The 16,626-nt window shown below is 44.0% G+C and overlaps 1 protein-coding gene across 33 annotated transcripts in view; it reads right to left on the bottom strand.

Moving 5' to 3' along the window:
- CACNA1C (calcium voltage-gated channel subunit alpha1 C) overlaps positions 1–16,626 on the bottom strand; it is a 611,497-nt gene that overhangs the window by 57,265 nt on the left and 537,606 nt on the right. For 18 of the 33 annotated variants that reach the window (XM_077340079.1, XM_077340055.1, XM_077340048.1 and 15 more), the window contains one exon: positions 14,967–15,050. The exons of 2 other annotated variants lie outside the window; for them this stretch is intronic. In XM_077340079.1, coding sequence (XP_077196194.1) covers positions 14,967–15,050 — 84 coding nt within the window. Of the gene's footprint in view, positions 1–14,966; positions 15,051–15,607; positions 15,692–16,626 lie in introns of all 33 variants that reach the window. 13 more of the 33 variants (XM_077340052.1, XM_077340051.1, XM_077340056.1 and 10 more) reach the window with 2 other exon arrangements.

The following is a 16,626-nucleotide window of genomic DNA, read 5'->3' as shown; positions in this document are numbered from 1 at the left end:
CCTCTGGGCATTTCCCCTGAGGCACTGGGAGGGAGGGGTGCTGGAAACACAGGGAGGAGGCTGACTTTCTTAATTTTAATTTTTGCCGCCATGCCAGTTTGGACTTTAATATTTCTCTTTTATGTGGGGCTTTTATGTTTTTATCTTTGTAGCTCGCCACAAGACAGGACCCCCCAATAGTGGCAGGCAGTAAATCCAAACAAACAAGAAGATGATAGATAGATAGATAGATAGATAGATAGATAGATAGATAGATAGATAGATAGATAGATAGATAGATAGATAGATAGATAGATAGATAGATAGATAGATAGATAGATAGATAGATAGATAGATAGATAGATTCTTGTCTCATTCATTTTTGGTATTTCACATTCTGATGCCATTTCAAGGGCACTATTCTTCCTGTGATTGCAGTCTGAGGTATTAAGGATGAGCTATGCTGAGGTAACTCTACAAATTTTTGGCACTGAATTAGGAAAACCTGGATTCAAATCCCTACTCAGCTGTGGAGATTATTGAGTGACTTTGAGCCACTGACTCTTTCTCAGGTATCTTGTAGGGTTGTTGTAAAGATAAAATGGGGGGAAGGATTCATGTATAACATGTTGAGTTTCTTGGAGAAGTCTTGAACACAAACAGAGAAAAAATTTCAGGTCTTATAATGTCTGAGGGAATTCAGAAGAAATTTCCATTACATAACAATGACAGAAAAGAGCCACCTCATCATGAACATAAGAACCATGTCTGTTAGTTTGAGAACAGCAGCGTAAAGGAAATCACAATTCTCATATGTATGTTTATCATACTATTAAATGATTTGATGGGATGATTTGCTCAACCCTTTGTTCAAAATTCTGTTGTCCTTTTTGTGATTAATAATCTTTTCATAATTATTGCCAGAGCTGTACAGATTCGTTAAAAAAAACACCTCCATCCAAAAAAAACCCAAACAAATCTCAATTCTGTAATCTGTATAAATTATACGAGTTAAGTAAATTCACATATATTTTCTTATGTTTCATAACTGAATCTCTTGGTAGCCTTGGAGACAGGGTGCCGAAATCCCACTCATGTCCTCCAAAGGGCACCGAAATCCCACACATGCCCCCTTGGTGCTCCATCAAGCATTGCCCGTACGCTGTCAAGATTCTATTTATTTACTTTACTTGGACTCCACTTTCTTGCTGGAATTCAAAAGTGGATTACAGGACAAAGCAGCTTTAAGGTTTGAGGGCTAGAAATTCGCTGTTTAAAAAATTTAGCACGACACCAATCCCCGTGCTTCAGCGACTTGTTCGGAGAAGCACAGCCAAGACTTACCTCCGCTGTCATTTGCGGTTCAGGAGGTAGTGGGGCTGGGAGGAGGCATGCTTTGGCCACATGGTGCCCTTCGGCAGGGCAAAGTGGGGCTGGTTGGTTCTCCCACCACCTGCCACATCAAGCTGCAAGTTATAGTATAGGTGAGGGCTGCAAAACTCATGGGGCTTTTAAAGCAAGCCCACCCAGGTCTTCGGGCTCTGCTCTTTAACTTGCTGGCCTTCCCACCCTCCCTCCCTAGTAGTACAGTTTTATTAGGATGTATATTTGGATTTATTCTGCTCTTTACTGTCACAGCTTAGAGGTTTGGGCATTGGGACATATCCTATGTAGGTAGTCCATTCCTGCCTCCCCCCATTTTGGGGGCTCCCATAAGGGGCCTTGGGGGTGTGGAGGCAGTCAGCTGCATGCCCAGGCAGAGGCTGCTGACTGGTTTACATCACCAGGTGGTGGTGGGGACCATATAGAGCAAGGGTGGCCAAACTGTGGCCCACCAGATGTCAACGAACCACAATTCCCATGACCCTCTGCCAGCAGAGTCCATGGACATCTGGAGTTCATGGACATCTGGAGGGTCACAGTTTGGCCACCCTTGATGCAGAAGCTGGCACCCACACATGGCCTATCATCTTGGCACTCCACAGTCTATCCCCCTGATGGCAGGCTGGGAAGGGGTTCATTGGGTGGCAGGCCAATGGTTGGCTCCATTAATACGCTATGCCATTGTTCTTTTGTTTGTATATAATCAAATAAGCTGTGGCCACATTTTTACCATACATAATTGCGTGTGTGTTTATTCCTTCGACACCTCACCCTCTATCGCTCCTTGAACCCTGCAACACCCCCTCCCCCTGATCATTGGTTAAATCATACAATGAACAAGTTCTCCATAATCAACTGTCCCCATAAGACCTCCAAAAAATACAGAAATCAACATGCACACACAAACACAAATACAGATAAATATCAGAATACATAAAATGGTTAAGATGGGCAACATTGAGGGCGGGATTAAAACAGGATGTCAGAAGAAGCCACTTATGCTTCCCATGCCCTTTGCTAGCCATCAATTGGAGGACTTTGCTGTCCATCTACAAGTCTTGCATGACTGGGACGGAACCTGCTTTTCCCCCTCGTTCCAAAGGCTGCCTGCGGAACCCTAAAACCCCAATAAAACCATGAGTCTGTCGGAAACAAAGTTCTCTTTCCAATATCAGCAGAATAGCAAAGGGCTGGAAAGTTTAAATGATAAGACAGAGAGGGACAGAGGAGCAGGGAGACGGACACAACGACACAGACGGATGCAGAGTGAAACAAAGGCGAAGGCTATGTGCATGCCGTCCTTCCACCCATCTTGGTTCTATTATAAGGCTGAGCTTATTTTAGGCCAGAGTCCTCAAACCACCGATTTTGGTGCAGGACAAGTACAGAGTTGCTAGGCAAATAACCTTGCATAAAAGAGCCAAGTATCGCGTCCCTTGGAACGGGAGGGTGTTTCAAATCAGTTTTTGCCTAGCAGCTCAATTCTCTGTCCGTTTATAGGAAAATATATCCCAACGAGTCCAAGAGATCTTACTTCCAGGTAAGTGTCCTTTGAACTGTAACCCGAATCCCACTCAACAGAGGCGTCAGAATCGCTGCGATTTTCAAAACTGCCGGCAGTATCTTCCAGTCCTCTCTTGACCGTTCACCTTTGCCCAAGGGAGGACTGTAAGACCAGAACCGCAGAGCTCTCTGCTTTCAGACATATTTGACTGCTGCTGAAAATTGGCATGGAGAGGTTTGGCCTGGCTAGGAGGACAAAAGTTGGGAACGGAGAAAAGGGGAAACAGGGTTAAAGTGAAGGTGTGCTGCCAAGGATAAAAGGGAAATAGGGATATCGGAGACAACACAAACAGAGGCATGCTATTTGCATAGAACCTAGCGGAGTTAATATCCAGAGGTTTCTAAAAAAAGAAAGCACCCTTCTTTGACTGGCCCAACACAAAATGACTTTTGGTGAGAACTAGCCCCCCCAAAAATGTCCCCACTGTCTACAGGGATGGCCAAACTGTAGCTCTCCAGATGTCCCTGGACTACAATGGCAGGGGATAATGGGAATTGTAGTCCAAGGACATCTGGAGAGCTACAGTTAACACCTTGTGCTAAAGGCATGCTGTCTCTCAGTTCTAACTGATTAAGGTCTCTTCAGAGTCTTCTGAAATCAGGTTCAACATTCCCAGAAGTTCTTCCTTAGGACTTGTGTTAGTAAGTGGACCTGGGTCATCCACAGGTAGAGACGTCTCTTGGAAATGATTCGGCCTGCAGTTTTACCTGTGGGTAGCCCAGACAAAATGCTACATGTTCCCCAGGGTTGGGGATAGTCGAGGTGCATGGCACAAAGAAACTTTTTCAAATCTGAAAGCCCCTCGTCATAAGCCCCCTCCCAGCCCATTGATCTGTCAAAAGATTCTGAGAATTTGAAAATCAAACATATCTGAAAGTTCCTCGGGCACAGAGCACATGGATGTTACTGGATTTCTGCGTGAAGATACTAAGCAGGTCCATTTGTGAGATGTCCGAATAACCACATCTGCAGCCTGGGGGACCATTACATCGGCATAGATCCCCCTCTCTGTAATTCTGCCAGTAATGATCCAGGTACTTGATTCATACATTCATGACCTTAATTCTCTCTGGCTTCTTTTACAGCACAGATGGTTGCACCCTAGATTACATCTTCCAAATAATTCACCGAAACGTTACATCTAAATATATGATAGTCCTCCTTCGTCCCTTTCAGTGTACAAGGCTCACTCAGACATTCAACCACTTCCATGACCAAACATGGAGCCATGTTTATGATCCAGACATGCCTGCCTGGGATAGAACCCCTGGAAAGACCTTCTTATGTGCTCACAGCCATTGACACATGAGAAATACCACTTTCAAGCTCCCTGACGGGAACACAGAACAGAGACAGACATTGCTAGCCATGCACAGGCAAGCCGAAGAAACTCCACTTGCCTTAAATACCATATATACATACAAATGCTTTACTAATCACTGGCACTCACACCTGTGAACATATAGGGATGCGCTCTCCTCTCCGCATCCCTGCAACTCTTGCTAGATGAAGAGCAGAGCAACTCTCCTGCTCACGGTTCCTGATTTGCCACACACATCCCACCGAGGAAATGTGTAACCCTGTAACTCTGAAATCTGCAGCAAATGAAGGTTCAGATGCAACAGATGCTGACGAAGAAAAGGATAATAAAAGGAAGGCCTGTGAACAGCTGGAGAGCTATTGGCTGGTCTCTTTGATGGAATTCTTTTTTTTGGGGGGGGGGTTATTGGTAACACTACCAGAGGTTGATGGCTTCCCTGCCTTTCCGCATTATTGTACACATAAAGGTCCAGCACACCTCAACCTCTCTCTCTAGAAAACCGTAGTGAGAACTTTTCATCACTGGCAGGAAGGTGTGGTGGTTTTTCACTAAATATTAGCAATGTAACACCAATAATCCATAAATATCGGGGACTTCTGGCAAATGTGGGGTTCTGAATAGCTCATGCTTTACCAGCTCCAGATCCAGGAAGAGGGTGGAGCCAGGAGTGGGCAGTATTTAGGGTGGGGAGGACCTCAGTGGAGCAGCCATTTTCTCCAAGGGAACTGATCTCTTGAGTCTGGAGATGGGCTATAATTCCAGGGGATCCCCAGGTCCCACCTGGGGATTGGCATCCCTAGGGTTCAGTTACATTGTCATCTTTCATTTCTGACAAACGTTTCTCTCAGAGATTACATTTAAAAAATCAAAGGTGTACATCTGTAAGACCTTCAATGAGGAATTGTACAGGATCAAGTATCGTGCACTTTGGATCGTGTAGGCACTCAGAAATGCAGAGAAAGAAGTAGGGATATCAACGCCTGTTCCCTATTTTACCAGTAATCACTTTGAGAAAGTCAAGAAACCAAAAGGAAACAAAAGGTTTTCAGTTTACAGCCCATGTCCCAAAATTATAACTCACTCACAATTACCAGTGAAGTAAAGCCTGTCTTTTGAGGCCTAGTAAACACTGATTAAACCAGGGAATTATCCATATTGGTTTTTCATATATAGTGGGAAACCAGTCATTAATGTCTGCAACCACCCCCACACACACCAATATGCTGTTCAGTGGCAAAGAGGAAGAGTGTGACAATCTGCAGAGAAGCGTATATTTTGATTTGGCCTAAAAATGGTTAGTTTGGGGAACGGCCTTAGCAGTTGGCTCCTGGGAAGGCTATTAAGAGCCACCCATAGAATATGCTTCAAAGAAGGCCCAGAGAGCCTTTCGGGATTGCAATTCAAGGAAGGGCAGGACAGCAGTCTATTCATTTTAAAACAACATCTGTCTCTGGGACTAGCTTTCCCTTACAAATTGCTTTTATGTTCCATGTCGCCCGCCTGTCTGCCAGACTATCCGGTGTTACCAGAATTCAAAGGGGTAAAACAAGCGCAGAACTGATCCTGAAGGTTCTAAAGCTGGAGAACTAGCCTCACGTAGTGAGGTGCAGGAAAGTCAAGTGAAACCAGCCAACCGACAGGCAAAACTTTAAACTAATTTGAGGCAACGGCAATGCAAGAACAAGCCTATCTAGGGAGCCTGTCAGATCAGGCCTCAAAGCTAATAAAATGCGGGGCAGGGCTCGAAGACAAGCCATTTCATCAGGGAACACGGCAGACACAACGCCGTGGCTTCTGATCCAAAAATTCAACGTCAGCTATTTAAACTGAAACTATGTTAAATGTGCCCAGCGCCCCTGGTGGTTAGACTTGTATCAGTTCAGTGGTGAAAGGTGCAGCTCAGATGACCCGCCCTGCTGTGATTTCTACACTTGACTAAAGACATCTACCTCTTGAAAATGGCAGAGCATAACTCAGTGCAGGATTAGTGCTTACGCAGTGCAAGGACTTCAAGTGGGCGTCTGTGTGAGTATGGGTTCATCATGAAGGTAGGTGTAGGAGTTGTCCCACGTGTTCACACCATTGTCGTGCCATGCACAGGATAAGAGAGCCATGCCAGTAAATATGCACATGCATGAGACATGCACAGACACATGCACCCCCCCCGGTTCTATCACAAGCAGAGATCCATGCCAAGAGACGTAGGCACTTGGGTGTACGCATCCACACACAAGCTCAATTATACTTTTAAGGCTTGTGCACACATTAGCTACCCCAAGGAGACGTCACCTTCCCCATGTAGCTCCGCCCCCCCCAGTGGATTCTCACTTACCTCTATTGAATTAGCTCTAGGCACTGCTTAGAGCTAGCCTGCCGCTACCTAGAGGTAAACAAAGCAGTTACCCTCTTGGCACAGCAACCAAGGGGTAAAAGTTAATGTGTGCACAAGCCCTAAGAGATATATCTCCACTCAGATATACAGAGACATCTGCGCCTGGGTACATGGGCTCGTACTCCCTGAGACATCCTGAAAGGGCAAGCGATAGAAATGTACTCAAATCACATCCACCAACAACCAATAATGCACACACGGACAAATCCACACAACAAACTGAGAACTAAACATATGTGGTTGTGATGATAAGTACATTCTCTCTCTTTCTCTCCCTCATACACTCACCTATTAGTAGGCTTTTCTATCACAATTTTACACTGCAATCCAAAAGCCTTCTAGCAGCTGATACCTTGAATAAAACTTGGTTGGTCTTAAAGGAGTCACTGGACTCAAAGTCTGTCCTACTGCTTCAGACCAACATGGCTACCCGTTTGAACACATTATTATACACTTCCTGCAGTAACTGGGATCCTTTGTATGCTCCTAAGGAAAACGAGTTGGATTTCTTTGAGCTTTTGCAAACAGCTTTTTAAAATACTGATCTCCTCTTCCAGTGCTTTGTTTGCACTGCCCCTGCCTAATATCTCCAGCACTGCATAATTTCCCCATTGAATGGACAGTGGGAAAGAGAGTCCTGCTGCTAGAGGCAGTCTGTTTACTAGGCATACTTTGAATCAGCACCCAAAAAGGGTGGTGCACACAGCCCCCAAAATACTTTCTAACAAGATTACCTACTGGCACTGCTCCAGAATCAGACTGAAGCATTAAAAGGCATAATTAACACTCTTTGCAAATTCAGCAATGGAACTGATGTTGTTTGAAGGGGGGGTGGCAGCAACGATCTCTGAAAATTTACACATGAAGCTGAGTTATCGCTGCCTCCCATCGCACCAGGAAGCTTTATTTGTATCTTGTTTTCCAAAAATAGTTTGTTGGCATTCATAGTTTTCTAGTGGTGGAAGAGGCTTTATGCAGGTTGATTTTATTTCCCATCCCTCCTGTAAGGAGAACATGACAGTCTGCCATCTAAGCACTGACCAGACTTGCTTTACGTCAGGGATGGATTCGGCCATTCTCTGAATCCCTTCTTTTGTGGACAGCTTGATTTTTTGACATATCTTGTTCTCAAGATTTAAGTATCCAGTTTCAAAGTAGATACTTAAATCTGGGGATTGAGGCCATGGACAGCCAAGCGTCGTCTTTCTACGAACCTAAGAACAGCCCAAGGTTTGTAGAAAAACCTGAAATCTTACAGCACACGTACCCATACATGGGGTTAAACCTTCCCAATAGAAGAAGTAGAAACAAATATTCTCATTGGCTGTGCTAGGCAACTTTACAAGACTGCCAGCAGATTCTAGCTTTGGTTTCCATCAATAAAAGGAAAGTGGAGGGGCAGTGATCTTTCCAGGGTCTTTTTGGCCTTTGAAGGAGCACTCATCAGAGCCCGGCTTGGAAGCAACCATGAAGTGTCCTGCATGGCTCATGGAGGCCCAGCTGCTTGCTATAACTACAGCTACCCCAAGAAAGCCAGTGTGATGTAATGGTTAGAATGTCAGACTAGGATCCAGGAGGCCCAGGTTTGAAACCCTACTCTGCAGTGAAAGCTCACAGGGTGGCCTTGGACCAGTTATAAATTCTTAGCTGAATGTATCTCATAAGATTGTAGTGAAGATAAAATAGAGGTGAGGAGAATGCTGTGAGCTGCTTCTGGTCCCCATTGTGCAGAAAGTTGGGGTGTAAATGAAATAATATGTGTATAGACTAGCAAGAAAGGCCATTGCAACCAGGAATTCAATGGGAGCTAGGACCCAGGGGACACCAGGAAGTGCAGATCTCTCTGTATGTCTCTTTCTCTCCCTCTCGCTGCTGCGTGTCTCGTGTCTCTCGGTGTGCCTCGCAGCAGGAGGCATAGAAGGTAATTAGGGCTCATTCTTAAGAGGGAAGCAGGGCTGGTGTGCAGTTTGGGGCAGCTTTGTCTGTCTCTCTCCCCCTCCGTCACAGCAGGGGCAACTCTCTCTGTGTCTCTCTCTCTGTGGCAGTAGTAAAAAACCTACAGAATTTTCCCAGGGAGTATTTGACAGGGTACACGGAAGGAGAAAATTGTGGGGATGGGATAAAGGGGAAAGCAAGGTGCCCCTGCCAAGTCCTTGCAGATTTCCCATTGTGCAAATGAAACTGGCTCAGCCAAAACTAAATAGCGGGGCCAGAGTTTTACTGAGGAGGGGTGACCATGGGAAGGAAAAGCTGAAGATGGGAGACAGATAAAGATAGTTGGCTGATGGGTGGGAAGGAGAGAAGGAAGCAGGAAAAGTATGTAATGCAGTCTCCATTTATGGTAGGACCGCAGCAGTCTTTGTATTTCTTAAAAGTCAGACTTAGGGTTAGTTCCAGACTAAATTTTCCAATGGCAGAATAGAATTCTTCTGTTTCCCCCTCCTACTGCAGCCCACTAAGCTCCATGAAAAAATTCTCCTGGGGGAGGGGGGACCCTGAGGAATGCCATGGGGGGAATGCCATAAGGAATGACAGCAACCTTTTGAGGTTCCTAGACCCCGTTCATTGGATATTCAGCAGCTCAAATGCTTGCTGTTTGTGATACCTAGAACGAATGCAAGACTGGAGTTGATTAGATTGGTCTGCTCCAGGATGATGATGAATTCAGAGGGTTTCTGGTGTTTCTTAGGAGGACTTTATGGTGAGCAAAGTCCTGTTATATGAAATATGCCTCAAGGGAAGAAGAATGAGCAGAAATCCCCAGTTAGTCTTGATCTAGCCATTCATGTTTAATGAATCCGGAGATGCTAGTTATTTCAAAAGAATCAGCATTGTGACTGGCTCTCGGTGTGCCTTGCAGCAGGAGGCATAGAAGGTAATTAGGGCTCGTTCTTAAGAGGGAAGCAGGGCTGGTGTGCAGTTTGGGGCAGCTTTGTCTGTCTCTCTCTCCCTCCATCGAGGCAGGGGCATCTCTCTCTGTGTCTCTCTCTCCAGCATTGGAAGGGGACTGGGAAACAAAAGAGAGGAAGCTGACCGTAGTCTGGAATTATAAGGCAGGTGGGTGGCTTTCCTTACTTTGACTTTATATTCAATGAACAGATGTAACAGCCCCACTCACGTGATGCAAGTATGGATTGCTGTGGCCAGGTTTTCATGTGTAAGGGATTATATTGCTGAACCGAAGGTGAGAGAAATCATCTGAACTTCATGAGGAATCCAAGTCTTCTAGAATTATGTCTCCATTCATGGAACATGTTGGATTTTCTTTTAGCTCTGCCAAGACTTGCTCTTCCTAGATTATTGCCTTATCAGCCAAGTCTCCCTAGCCTCAGAATGGATGGCTTCCATTATAAGCACTTATGTGCCAGACTTAATGTATCATTTGTAGTCTCCCTGCACTGTTAAATCATGTCTTGGTCCTCCAAATCTAAAATAAATCCAGCCCATGACACATAAAGACAGGCAGACACAAACACACACACTGTAAGCTACTAAAATAAATACCTTTGTGTTTCCTATACTTGCCTTCTATTGTTTTGGCAACTAAGTGCCTTCCAAGCAAATTAGATCGGCATGGCAAAAGTCCCAGATGGACTTTACAGAGTGTTCCTGTTCACAGCATCTATCACCTTGCATGACAAAACAACTCACACCAAGAGGGGCTCGCTTTCAATATGGGTCAAACCTGAGGGCTCTTCCTTGCTCTCAATACAGCAACCTCTAGGTTTCTACTGTAACCTAGGCCTATTCTGCACACATTAGATAATGTGCTTTTGCAGCTGGATTTTCCTGTGCAGAACCGGATAATCTACTTTGAAACTGCACTGAAAGTGCATTATCTGATGTGTGCAGAATGGGCCCTAAAGAGGTCTAGCTGCTACTTATCAGGATGCTAGTGCATGATTCTTGGGGTTGGTATCCAGTTAAAATCCAGCTTATGTAGAGCTTGTGGGGATTTTTTCATCCTCCCTCACCTCCCATCCCCTCCTGGTTAGTTGATGCAAAACAAGTCAGCATACAGACACACGAGGCAGGTTTGATCAGACCTTCAAATGGTGAGCAAAGCAATAAAGCACTCGGAAGGGGAAGGGCAAACGGGAGATGCATCTGATCAACAAACTCTTTGGTTTCATCTGGGAGGAGGGAAGTTCTCCAGTCTGCGGCTGCTAATGCCTATCTACTGGGGTGATGGTTTGCATATCAAATGCCGCAAGCAGCAAGGGGATCTGGATGAGACACACCGACATACAGTACCATCCATTCTCTTATTCAACAGGGTTATAAGTGCAAGAGGATTTCAAACAATTCAGAACAAACTCCATCCTTAACTGATTTTCAATTATCAGTGCATCAGATATTGTGCAAAAAAAAAATTAAAAAGGAAAAAAAAATCAAAACCAATTAATTTCTTAGTAACAAATGTTAGGAATTAATAGCAAAGTTTAAAAAGAGAAGACTTAAACATGCCAGATAATAAAGAGACATGTGCAGAATTCTGTAGGGACTGTATAGTAGGAGGGTAATCTTTAGAGGGGATTCAGAGAACCATGGTTAACGACGTTTGTGAAATTTGTGAGACTTTCTGTACAGGGAAGAAGAGTCCCGGCTAATGTTTTGGGTCAAGCTCAATACCAATTGAGGACTCCCGTGCTTAACAACATTTGATTCATTCTCAGAATCAGTTTCATTAGGACAGACTATTGGACTTTGCTGTTTCCTTAGGTTCTATTTAGCTGCAAAAAATTAAGTAAAATCTCACTTTTAATGATATATGCCACTTTGCACGTCAGAATGACTAAAATGGGCTAAGGAGTCATTCATTTCGTAAACACAGACTAAACCTTCCCTGCTTTCCGAATAAGCCATGGGACTGACCTACAGGAAATGCAAAATGTATTTGACGATATAATATCATTTGCTCAATTAGATTTATCAAGCGTATCATCCTCAGAGTTTACTAGTGACCATATACAAGTATTATTTGAGAACGTTCCCAATGTTCTTGCTTTTCAGTAAACTGTCAAAGACCGTAAATATTACGCTGACCTATAGAAAATTCTAAAGACATTAAACAGTTTTTTTTTCCTGACACTCAAAATACAACAAAACAGCAACCTTTTGAGGTTCCTAGACCACTTCTTTGGATATTTGGCAACTCAAAAGCTTGCCCAATAAAATCAGAGTCCAGTAGTACCTTTAAGATCAACAAAGATTTATTCAAGATCTTTGTTGGTCTTAAAGGTGCTACTAGACTCTAATTTTATTGTGTTACTTCAGACCAATCCATTTGATTCTATCAAAAGCCTCTGTGATACCTAGAACTAAAGCAAGAGTGGAACTGTTTAGCTTGGTCTGCCAATTCATTCAGAGGGTTTCTGGTGTTTCTTGTGGGGACTTTCTGTTATAGTCCTACATGACATGTGGAAAGCAGAGATGACCTATCATGAAGACAATGATCTGGACCACGCTTTTGCCAAGCTCAGAATATCCCTTGATTTACCAGGGAGTTTGGGCAAGGAGCTGGCTGGGTAAACAACTGGAACAAAACTCCAAGAAGCAGGTTTGTACTTTGGGAGTGCTGCTGGTTCCCGGCCTATGGTTTGAAGCTCAGGTCTTCTTCATGGCAGTTATTGTGTTTTATCAACTCCAGGTGATACACCAGTAAGGTGGCCAGCTCCGAGTTGGGAATACCTGGAGACTTTGGGGGTGGAGTCAGGAGTAGGCAGGATTAGGGGTGGAGAGGGCCTCAGTGTTGTCTAATGCGATGGAGTCCACCCTCCAGGGCAGCCATTTTCTCCAGGGAAACTGATCTCAGTAGCCTGGAGATAAGCTGTAAAACTGGGGGACCCCCAGGTTCTACCTGGGGACTGGCATCCCTATACACCAGATATAAATGTTCCTTGAGAAGTGTGATCCAGCCACAGTGAGCCATGGTTCTTACCTAAGGCTCTAAATGTTTTGGAGTCAGGGTACCTGAAGAACTGAGACCACCTCCCAAGACCTGCTGCCTGTGTCCCTGCTGGGAGAGGTAAGAGAGATGATGACCAGAGGCAGGGCTTTTTAAGTGGTGGCACCTTGTTTGTTATGTCTACTCCTTATGTCTACTCCTTAACGTTCACCTGCCACCTATTCTACTCCTTTATAGGCACCAGAACCAAATGCTTATTTTTTATCCAGGCCTGTAACTAAGGTCCATTCCGCACAACTTAAATGTAGCTGAATTTTAACAGTTTGTAAACGCTATATTTTTAACATTCCGCATGATGTCGTACACAAACCGCAACACTCCAGCAACATTCGGTTTTTTATAGCGCTTCGGGGGGAATTGTAAAAAGTGGATTCCCCTTAAAAAAGCACTTGACTCCTGAGAACAACCTGCAACACATCAGCAAAAGACATGTGCGTTCTCAATATAGCTTTAAAAAGAAGGTCCCTCCTCCGTTCCGGCCCCCAAGGTTCCAGGAGACAGGAATGCCTTTTTTTCCTACTAATACACACCTGTTCACCAGCAGGCTGTATTCATTAGCGTGGATGGAGGAACTGTGAAAGCTCCCTCAGCGGGCTTTTTTACATCTCCGATTAATACCTCCCCCCCGGTTTAGCCTTGTGTAAAAAGCCATTTTTTTTGGGGGGGGGGGAAATTACAACAGAATACAGTTCCGTGTGAAGCTAAGAAGCAATGAATTAACACATATTCGTTGCCACGTGTGTTTTCGGATTAAAAAAAAATTTTAAAGGGAAAAGGGCATTTTGGAGACACGAGGGCGATCCGTTTGATTGGCTCTCCATTTTGATTGACTGTCTGAGGCGGGGAGAAGCTCCACAAATTTAGAGCGCCTTATTTGCAGTTCCTGCAAAACCGGAAACATGTGCGGCACCAAAAAAGCGCTATGGGTGCATGAATATTGCACTACAATTTGCACTGTGCGAAATGTCAAAATTCCACTATAAATTGTAGCAATTCGGGCTGCCGCGGACATCCAGCAACATTGGCAGATGTGTGGGATGGACCTAAGAGTTTTACCTTTTTAATTGTTCTTACAATTTGCTTCTAGTTTTAACGTTAATATGACAATAATTTAGGTTGCTAAATATTCATGCGCTTTATGCTTCTGTTTTTTTTAATTGACTGGATATTAATGGTTGCTAATGGTAATGTTATGCTTTTATGTTATGCTGACTCAAGCGTGTCTCTGAAGAGACTTTTATATAAATGATTGGACTAAATATTTTTAACTGATCCTAATAATAAGGAATTGCATGGCTTTTGCTTTTAGATTTCCTCCCTAGAAATCAACATGGCCACCTATAAGCTCTGACAGTTTACTAGGAAAGGAATACTGGGAAGTATAACTTTTGAAAGAGCAGTTGGAAAGGATGTTGAACTACGTAGAACCCATGGCTGACATGATCTTTCAGTGGCACATAAGTGCCTCCTAGAAAGAGAAGGGGGAACGTCCCACCAGCCCCCTCTCCCTGCTCCCCCTTACAATTCCTCAGCATGCTGAAAGACAACTAAAGCAACCAGGTTAATCCTGCGTTGAGTAGGGGAGTTGGACTAGATGGCCTGTATGGCCCCTTCCAACTCTATGATTCTATGATTCTAGGTGCTGGATGGTTTTTGTGCAAGAAGTGAATTGGATATTTGGTCCATATGCATTTTGGATAAAGAGTTTTTTCAGTTCAGTTCTTTTAATCACGCCAAGTGAAAGGAAGATGAATGGAAAGATAAACTACATCAGTCCGTATGACATATTCAAAGCATGGGACTTAGGCAGATGTTTGAGATTTTGTGTGTTTATGTTTGGAGGAAAACTTGGGAGTGTAAAGGCCTGGCAGAGAACATTCCACACGTGGTTCCCACTATTCCTCCTCGAAAGAGTTGCCCTATAGATCTCTGTGAAGTGGCAAGTGTCCCAGTGACATGGCAAATCTCATAAAACTTTGAGGAGTCCATTCTCAACTTGGACTTCTTTTTGCAGCTTTCTAGGAAACAAACCTGCTTTTTGCGTGCTCACTCCACACAGTTCTCATTAACTTTCCTACTATACAGTTTTTACTCATGCCAGGCTGGTTATGGGGGAAAGAAAATGATGCAACACTCAGAAAATCCTCAAAGTTGTTCCAAAAGTTAAAGAAACAAGCAAAAACAAACAAAATAATTTATTCAGAACAACTGAAGAAAGCAATCCTTTAAAAAAAAAACTTTAAATAAAAAGGGAGGGAGAAGAAGGGAAGAGAATAAAAAAGAAGAGATTAAAATAACCGGAAGAAGACAAATGAATGTTAAGAGCAGGCACATTCATGGACAGACGCCAGCTACTTACGTTCACCTCGGTGATTGCTATATCAACAATGCTACCCACAACAATCAAGGCGTCAAATGTATTCCATGCATCACAGAAATAGTGCTGCATGTGGCAGAGAAGCCGAGGGAAAAGAGAAAGAAACAAAGGGGAGGAGAGAAAGAGAAGAACAAAAAAAAAGAGGAGAGGTATAAAAACAAAGAATAACAAAAATAAAAAAGCGTGAAAGAGGGAGAGAAGAGAAAAAAATAAGAAAAGAAAGAGGTTACGTGGGCATATTAAAGAGATTCTTACCACTCTACAGTACTGGCTGCTCAAACCTCTGTAACATGATGGAGGGTATCAACAAAAGCCTGGTTAGTTAAGAAAGTTACACTCAAACATGTCTATTTTTTGTTTTGTTTTTGGTCTTTTGAGGGGGGGAAAAAAGCACATGTCACCCTAACTCTGCACTTTCACCAGTCACGGCTGTGACGAGTGAAAAAGAAGGAGGCGTTATAACCCCCCTCTTTTTCCCCCCTGGGAGAAGGACGACGGCAAGTTCGATAAAAGCATGACTAGAGGGAAGAAAACATAAACCAGAACGAAAAAGGAGGAAACAGGAGGAGGAAGAATAGGAGGAAGATTTGGTGGCATCCTAGGGTGGGTAGAGTAATACTCACATTAGTTTCACTGAGAATGACGTCTATAATGCTGCCAATTACGATGAGGAAGTCAAAAACATTCCAAGGATCACTAAAGTAACCCTACATAAGGAAAGGGCAGGCAGGATGGGGATTAAAAAGGTACGTTAGACAGACAAAAACAGTTCAAACTGGCATTAGAATTACTGCCCTGGTAGCACCAAGTGGCCTTGGAATTACAGCAAAGGGCTGGGCTTTGCCCCACAAGATGGCACCAACAAGCAATCCCATTGAAACCAAGGGGATTGGACACTTGTGTCGTTGTAGGAACTGGCTGTGGGAGAGCTAGTTGCAGGATGAAATGCTTCTTGGGTTCTGAATGGTGCAAAGAAACCCTTCCCTACAGTGAATATCGCATCATCCCCTGCTCAGGCATATCCTGGGGATATCCTCAGGATACTCTATTTAATTGGTCTGCATAGTCACTGGGCCTCTACTGGCATTTCCACTGTGATAGAACTAGGACAGCTTTAGTTGCACAGCACGAGAACAGAGAGATAAGCCAAACGTTTGTTTTGTTTTTAGACTGGGGCAGGATTCTGAGGAGACTCAAGGTTGATTTGCACTGAGCCGGTGTATCACAGGAGACACTGTCCTTCCGGTGTGATCCCAGCTTCTGGAAATTCGCACCTGAAAGAGCTACGTATCATACCTACCTCTGTTAAAGTCTAGATGTGGAGATTTTATTTGTTTATTAGATTTCTCTTGTGTCATCAGTGCTCCGTTCTTCCTGTATCAGGGTACACTGATCTGCAACATGATCTGCAAATCCCCACGGAGCTCTGTTTACGTATAGCACAAGGATATTTTCCTAGAAGGTTGTAGGCTGACAAATGGGCAACTCCTGGGCTCACTGGCTGGATATCACACATGGAAAGCAGACGTGCACTCTCTGTGCCTCTAAAAAGTTCCATTTAGTGGATGAATGCTGGATTGCAGCACTCCCTTTTTGGAAACTGGGGGAAGGGCAGCAGCAGCCTTGGCCATTCAAGAGCTGT

The sequence above is a fragment of the Paroedura picta genome, chromosome 5, assembly GCF_049243985.1.
Source record: "Paroedura picta isolate Pp20150507F chromosome 5, Ppicta_v3.0, whole genome shotgun sequence".
NCBI lineage: Eukaryota > Metazoa > Chordata > Lepidosauria > Squamata > Gekkonidae > Paroedura > Paroedura picta.
The sequence above is the reverse complement of the archived record's forward strand: the minus strand, read 5'-3'. Positions and strand labels throughout refer to the sequence as shown.